Genomic DNA, 8533 nt, shown 5'->3' on the forward strand with positions numbered 1-8533 from the left:
ATGTCCCCCAGGTCAGTGTCCAGCTACATATGCCTTTTAACAAAATCTTGCAAATTGGCCTTGAAAAGAAAGGCCAGAAAAATTAACAAGATTCTCCTTTCATAGACTTCAATTGTGTTCAGGCGCCATGTTCAGGGTTTGCAGATTTTTTCAATTGTTAAGCAGATCTCCAGCAAACAGAACTTTATTCAGTTCAGTCATCACTACTTCCTGTTACTACAGAGCTCTTAGCAGAGAAAAATAGAATATCATATAAAAATCATCCAGTCCAATCACTAGCAATGCTGATTCCTCACACTGTCTGCTGATACCATTCATGCTCCATACACAAGGAGATTATAGCACAATACGAGTCATGTCAGTGGTATTCTGTGCTCATCCTGTGTATGGAGATATCATCGTCTCTACACATGGAGTATAATATTGGGGGGTCTACTCCATTATAACATTTCTCTTATAAAATTATATTACTGGAGTTTTATAAAGTGATGGAACATAAATGATTCCAATAAAGAGAAATGAGTTCCATTCATGTAGAGAATAGTTCCATTCATTCCTGGGGGAGACATTCATTGTCTTCTGGTAACATTCTTCTCTTCTTCTGCAGTTTGGATAAAAATCATCTGACAGACATTTCCTGCCCCGACCTGGCATCTGGAATAAGAAATAACCAGACACTGAGGACACTGGACCTGTCTAGGAACAAACTGGAGGGTCCTCATTTCAGGGATCTGATGGAAGCTCTGACAACAAGCCGGATAGAGGAATTACAGTGAGTATAACAGGACTGACTGAGACAATAATATTCTGGGACAGTTTTATATCTAAACCAAATACAAAGAGTGTAATCCTATTTATTCTCCTTTTTTCTCTATATATAGTCAATTTCAGACTTTTTTCTATCTCTTGGATCTTATCACACTCTGGTATCAGCCATAAAATAATCTTTTACTACAATCTTGTTAAATCTGATATTCCATTATACTCTGGTAACCAGTAAGGTAGATGAAAAATAGAAAGTCATACACAGGTGAACCTGACCTTACTGCAATGAGCAATCAGACCCTAATGAAAAGCTGCCCATATACCTTGCGATCATCAGACAAAACTTTTTGTCTGATGATCGAACCATTGTACGATTTTCGTCCGGCGGCCCCATCCTGCCCCGACCATCGCAAGGTTCAATTAGCAATAGTTAAAAAAAACACCTGGAAGAATTGCGTTAATCGACCGCACGTATTTTTGTTTGTGCATGAGCAGTGTTAATCATACAAATTTTGACGTAAGGAAACGCCACCAACCTTGCGAAAATCGTACGATCAACCAAAGTTTTCTAACCTTCTGGAAAGTCAATAGTCATACGATTGTACAGTATTTGCAGTTGTACACTGCCCATCAACCTTACGAATATCGGACGAAAACGCGATTGCATACGAAAATCGGCCGATAATCGTAAGGTGTATGGACACCTTAAGTTTCCCAGCATGTGATATGACCATCATCATCAGTCAGTGTGGGGGGATCTCCCCATTACTTCCTATGAGTACAGAGCTCTTATCAGCAGAGATAAATAGAATATCAGATACAAATCATCCCGTCCAATCACTAGCAATGCTGCTTCCTCACACTGTCTGCTGATACCATTCATGCTCCATACACAAGGAGATTATAGCACAATATGAGTCATGTCAGTGGTATTCTGTGCTCATCCTGTGTATGGAGATATCATCGTCTCTACACATGGAGGACAATATTGGGGGGTCTACTCCATTATAACATTTCTCTTATAAAATTATATTACTGGATTTTTATAAAGTGATGGAACATAAATGATCCCAATAAAGAGAAATGAGTTCCATTCATGTAGAGAATAGTTACATTCATTCCTGGGGGAGACATTCATTGTCTTCTGGTAACTTTCTTCTCTTCTTCTACAGTTTTGGATATAATCACCTGACAGACAGTTCCTGCCCCGACCTGGCATCTGTAATAAGAAATAACCAGACACTGAGGACAATGAACCTGTCTGGGAACAATCTGGAGGGTCCTCATTTCAGGGATGTGATGGAAGCTCTGACAACAAGCGGGATAGAGAAATTACAGTGAGTATAACTGGACTGACTGAGACAATAATATTCTGGGACAGTTTTATATCTAAACCACATACAAAGAGTGTAATCCTATTTAATCTCCTTTTTTCTCTATATATAGTCAATTTCAGACTGCTTTCTATCTCTTGGATCTAATCACACTCTGGTATCAGCCATAAAATATTATTTTTCTACAATCTTGTTAAATCTGATATTCCATTACATTCTGGTAACTAGTAAGGTAGATGAAATAATAGAAAGTCATACACGGGTGAACCTGACCTTACTGCAATGAGCAATCAGACCCTAATGAAAAGCTGCCCATATACCTTGCGATCATCAGACGAAACTTTTTGTCCGATGATCGAACAGTTGTACAATTTTCGTCTGGCAGCCCCATCCTGCCCCGATCTTCGCAAGGTTCAATTAGCAATAGTTTAAAAAAACCCTGGAAGAATTGCGTTAATCGACCGCACGTATTTTCGTTTGTGCATGAGCAGTGTTAATCGTACGAATTTTGAAGTAAGTAAACGCCACCAACCTTGCTAAAATCGTACGATCGACCAAAGTTTTCTAACCTGCTGGAAAGTCAATAGTCGTACGATTGTACAGTATTTGCAGTTGTACACTGCCCATCAACCTTACGAATATCGGATGAAAACGCGATCGCATACGAAAATCGGCCGATAATCGTAAGGTGTATGGACACCTTAAGTTTCACAGCACGTGATATGACCATCATCATCATCAGTCAGTGTCGGGGATCTCCCCATTACTTCCTATGAGTACAAAGCTCTTATCAGCAGAGATAAATAGAATATCAGATAAAAATCATCCCGTCCAATCACTAGCAATGCTGATTCCTCACACTGTCTGCTGACACCATTCATGCTCCATACACAAGGAGATTATAGCACAATACGAGTCATGTCAGTGGTATTCTGTGCTCATCCTGTGTATGGAGATATCATCGTCTCTGCACATGGAGGACAATATTGGGGTGTCTACTCCATTATAACATTTCTCTTATAAAATTATATTTCCTGGAATTTTATAAAGTGATGGAACATAAATGATTCCAATAAAGAGAAATTAGTTGCATTCATTCATTCCTGGGGGAGACATTCATTGTCTTCTGGTAACATTCTTCTCTTCTTCTACAGTTTGGGTGATAATCATCTGACAGACATTTTCTGCCCCGACCTGGCATCTGGAATAAGAAATAACCAGACACTGAGGACACTGGACCTGTCTGGGAACAATCTGGAGGGTCCTCATTTCCGGGATGTGATGGAAGCTCTGACAACAAGCCGGATAGAGGAATTACAGTGAGTGTAACAGAACTGAGACAATAATATTCTGGGACAGTTTTATAAATAAACCACATACAAAGAGTGTAATCCTATTTATTCTCATTTTTTCTCTATATATAGTCAATTTCAGACTGCTTTCTATCTCTTGGATCTTATCACACTCTGGTATCCGCCATAAAATAATCTTTTTCTACAACCTTGTTAAATCTGATATTCCATTATACTCTGGTAACTAGTAAGGTAGATGAAATAATAGAAAGTCATATACGGGTGAACCTGACCTTACTGCAATGAGCAATCAGACCCTAATGAAAAGCTGCCCATATACCTTGCGATCATCAGACAAAACTTTTTGTCCGATGATCGAACAGTTGTACAATTTTCGTCTGGCAGCCCCATCCTGCCCCGATCTTCGCAAGGTTCAATTAGCAATAGTTAAAAAAACCCCTGGAAGAATTGCGTTAATCGACCGCACGTATTTTTGTTTGTGCATGAGCAGTGTTAATCGTACAAATTTTGAAGTAAGGAAATGCCACCAACCTTGCGAAAATCGTACGATCTACCAAAGTTTTCTAACCTGCTGGAAAGTCAATAGTCATATGATTGTACAGTATTTGCAGTTGTACACTGCCCATCAACCTTACGAATATCGGATGAAAACGTGATCGCATACGAAAATCGGCCGATAATCGTAAGGTGTATGGACACCTTAAGTTTCCCAGCATGTGATATGACCATCATCATCAGTCAGTGTGGGGGGATCTCCCCATTACTTCCTATGAGTACAGAGCTCTTATCAGCAGAGATAAATAGAATATCAGATAAAAATCATCCCGTCCAATCACTAGCAATGCTGATTCCTCACACTGTCTGCTGATACCATTCATGCTCCATACACAAGGAGATTATAGCACAATACGAGTCATGTCAGTGGTATTCTGTGCTCATCCTGTGTATGGAGATATCATCGTCTCTACACATGAAGGACAATATTGGGGTGTCTACTCCATTATAACATTTCTCTTATAAAATTATATTTCCTGGAATTTTATAAAGTGATGGAACATAAATGATTCCAATAAAGAGAAATTAGTTGCATTCATTCATTCCTGGGGGAGACATTCATTGTCTTCTGGTAACATTCTTCTCTTCTTCTACAGTTTGGGTGATAATCATCTGACAGACATTTTCTGCCCCGACCTGGCATCTGGAATAAGAAATAACCAGACACTGAGGACACTGGACCTGTCTGGGAACAATCTGGAGGGTCCTCATTTCCGGGATGTGATGGAAGCTCTGACAACAAGCCGGATAGAGGAATTACAGTGAGTGTAACAGAACTGAGACAATAATATTCTGGGACAGTTTTATAAATAAACCACATACAAAGAGTGTAATCCTATTTATTCTCATTTTTTCTCTATATATAGTCAATTTCAGACTGCTTTCTATCTCTTGGATCTTATCACACTCTGGTATCCGCCATAAAATAATCTTTTTCTACAACCTTGTTAAATCTGATATTCCATTATACTCTGGTAACTAGTAAGGTAGATGAAATAATAGAAAGTCATATACGGGTGAACCTGACCTTACTGCAATGAGCAATCAGACCCTAATGAAAAGCTGCCCATATACCTTGCGATCATCAGACGAAACTTTTTGTCCGATGATCGAACAGTTGTACAATTTTCGTCTGGCAGCCCCATCCTGCCCCGATCTTCGCAAGGTTCAATTAGCAATAGTTAAAAAAACCCCTGGAAGAATTGCGTTAATCGACCGCACGTATTTTTGTTTGTGCATGAGCAGTGTTAATCGTACAAATTTTGAAGTAAGGAAATGCCACCAACCTTGCGAAAATCGTACGATCTACCAAAGTTTTCTAACCTGCTGGAAAGTCAATAGTCATATGATTGTACAGTATTTGCAGTTGTACACTGCCCATCAACCTTACGAATATCGGATGAAAACGTGATCGCATACGAAAATCGGCCGATAATCGTAAGGTGTATGGACACCTTAAGTTTCCCAGCATGTGATATGACCATCATCATCAGTCAGTGTGGGGGGATCTCCCCATTACTTCCTATGAGTACAGAGCTCTTATCAGCAGAGATAAATAGAATATCAGATAAAAATCATCCCGTCCAATCACTAGCAATGCTGATTCCTCACACTGTCTGCTGATACCATTCATGCTCCATACACAAGGAGATTATAGCACAATACGAGTCATGTCAGTGGTATTCTGTGCTCATCCTGTGTATGGAGATATCATCGTCTCTACACATGAAGGACAATATTGGGGTGTCTACTCCATTATAACATTTCTCTTATAAAATTATATTTCCTGGAGTTTTATAACGTGATGGAACATAAATGATTCCAATAAAGAGAAATGAGTTCCATTCATGTAGAGAATAGTTACATTCATTCCTGGGGGAGATATTCATTGTCTTCTGGTAACATTCTTCTCTTCTTCTACAGATTGATGAGTAATAATCTGACAGACATTTCCTGCCCCGACCTGGCATCTGGAATAAGAGATAACCAGACACTGAGGACACTGAACCTGTCTAAGAACAATCTGGAGGGTTCTCATTTCAGGGATCTGATGGAAGCTCTGACAACAAGCCGGATGGAGGAATTACAGTGAGTATAACAGGACTGACTGAGACAATAATAAATTGGGAGACTTTTACAGACATTATAGGATAATTCTGTTCATGAAGATATCAGTGTCTCCATCCATGTATGGCAGGCTTTTTAAAGAACTGTGTCCTACTAATAAAATTAAGTCTACTGAGAATGATTTAACTGTTTTAGTAACAGTCTGCAGTATATTAGAGTGACAGATGAATATGGACCATTATTGGAGTCGATGGGTCAGAGGGGGAGCATGACACATATGGACTTGTGTAATTGCATAAGCACAGATGCCTCACCCGGGATCTTATGATAAAAATCAAACACGCAATATATGAATTATACAGAATAGCTAAAATAAGTTTGTTTAGGAAGGTCACTACCTAGATTAGACTATTCTATGTTATTTCTACTGTTCACTGGGGATTTGTGAAGGACTGTACCACACATTGCACCAGAAATCTCTTGTGATCGCTCGAATATTAGGGTGGTTTATTGAACTCTTAGATCAGTGCAGCTTTCAACATACATTTGTCATTGGGGAAAATCCATAAAGCATGGTGTATCACCCACACAAAACAATGCTCTGCATACAGGGAGACATAGTAGTGCTCCTCTCTGCCCTCCACCACACTCCCCCTAGTCACAGCATCCTAGAATCACCCACTTAAGCCCACAAGTCTCCTCACCTTGATGCCAACCACCTCACCCTCTAGTCATAGCTCATCCCTACCACCCACCAAAAACCCAACCCCTAGTTCCAGTGTTTCCACTTCACTCCCCAGGTCACAGCTCCATACCCCCCACCTCCCTCGGCCCCCATTCTCAGTGTCTCTCTGCCACCAACCTTAACGAACCTGTCACGGTGCTTTATCACCACCCACCTCACCCCTCCGGGTCACAATCCCACCCTCCACCTCATGCCTCTCTGCCACCCACTTCAGACCCCCCAGTCACAGCATCTCCCTTCTTTTAACATCCATCACCCCTCCAGTGAAAGTGCCTCCCTGCTACCCACCTTACTCCTTGGTCACAGCACATCCGAGAACCATCTCATGCCCCATCTCAGTTACAGAGCCTCCCTCTCAGTCATAGTGCTTTCCTACCACCGACTTCACTTTCTAGGTCACAGCACCTCCCCGTCACTTGCCACCCACCTCAGCTCCCCCAGGAGACCACCACCTTGTCACCTATCTCACCTTTTACAGCAATAGTCAGGAACTTTACTCTTCCCTCGTTACCCCCATTACCTCTGTTCCACATGTCTGTCATAGAGAAAAGGGGGCTAGGTGAGATAGTGGTTGTGAGAGCTCAAATGTGAGGAACAATTGGTGGTTTGTCATGCATAGACAGCTGAGCTTCATGAGACTTCATCCTCCTTTTTCCTGAAAATTTCCCCCGGTGGTGGTAGTGTTTAATGAAAATGCTGGCTTCTGATGTAGGTTTTTCAACCCTTCTCTTGTGTAGAAATTCAGATCAATAATAATATGCTGCCTGCTGTGCTGGACTGTGTAGCCAGGATATATGCACCTCGGCTGCTGCAAAACAAGCTCAGATCCCTCCTCACAGTTCAGATGGTGACAGGTGCTCTTTGAAACTGCATCATATATTTCCAATTTCCATAAAACATATTTGGCCCCATCCAATAGAATTGTCATTCCTGTCCTGGAGAATGACAGCTGGAAAAGTGAAGTCTGAATGTGATTGGTGGCTGTGGGACATCAGAGAAGAGATGTTACAGGACAATATGGATGGATTTTCCCTGTTTTACAGTCTATTACTCATCAGCATTCAGTGCAGTGCAGGGTAACCTCTTAGTTATTAAAGTCCTACAAGAAGGTGACAGGTTGATGTAGCAGCCTTTTAGCAAGATGTTGAAAAATGTGAGTGTTCTGACTGTATTCATTATCTCTTCCAGGATCAGTGACAACCCCATGTCAGATGAAGCAAGAAGAGAACTAAAAAAAGACCTCCAGCCGGGGCTGAAGGTTGATACAGAACCTATAAATTGAGCCTCCCCTACAGCTGTGAATTCGGCCAGGATATTGTGCTGCATCATAGCGTGAATAAGATTTAGAAACGAGTTAACCCAACAAACCGCTTCCACATTGTTTCCATCTCTGTGCCAGCAGCTGCCACACCACTATTACAATGCAGCGGTGAGGAGCAGAGTGTGACCTCCCTACAGGGAAAGGATCTTACTTTCACTTACTCTGCAGTAACAGGGTATGGTCTCTGCTGTTGCAGTTCCTGATTGGCCATTATCAACATTAAGCAGATTCCTTCCCGTAAAGGAACCATTGCTGAATGCTCTTTGTCACCTGCTGACACTGCTATGGGATCCCGTCCTGACAAAGCTGTTTGCGTTCTGGAAAGCTATTTTTTTTGGAAATATTAGTTTACGTTTTTAATTTTAAACAATACATTTATCATTCAATATTTCCTATTTTTTTTTATTTGCATACAATCCTGAATCTTTAGCAT

The 8533-nt window shown here is 40.9% G+C and overlaps 1 protein-coding gene across 1 annotated transcript in view; it reads left to right on the plus strand.

The window, feature by feature from the left end:
• The window catches only part of LOC108795010 (NACHT, LRR and PYD domains-containing protein 3-like), a 61890-nt gene extending 53829 nt beyond the window's left edge, over positions 1–8061 (plus strand). Inside the window, exons 9-14 of the mRNA XM_018566176.1 lie at positions 608–772; positions 1938–2102; positions 3254–3418; positions 4564–4728; positions 5891–6055; positions 7968–8061. Coding sequence (XP_018421678.1) covers positions 608–772; positions 1938–2102; positions 3254–3418; positions 4564–4728; positions 5891–6055; positions 7968–8061 — 919 coding nt within the window. The remainder of the gene's footprint in view (positions 1–607; positions 773–1937; positions 2103–3253; positions 3419–4563; positions 4729–5890; positions 6056–7967) is intronic.
• Positions 8062–8533: the final 472 nt, after the last annotated feature.

The sequence above is a fragment of the Nanorana parkeri genome, unplaced genomic scaffold (genome assembly GCF_000935625.1).
Source record: "Nanorana parkeri isolate BGI_ZX_2015 unplaced genomic scaffold, ASM93562v1 scaffold923, whole genome shotgun sequence".
In the NCBI taxonomy this organism is placed as follows: Eukaryota; Metazoa; Chordata; class Amphibia; order Anura; family Dicroglossidae; genus Nanorana; species Nanorana parkeri.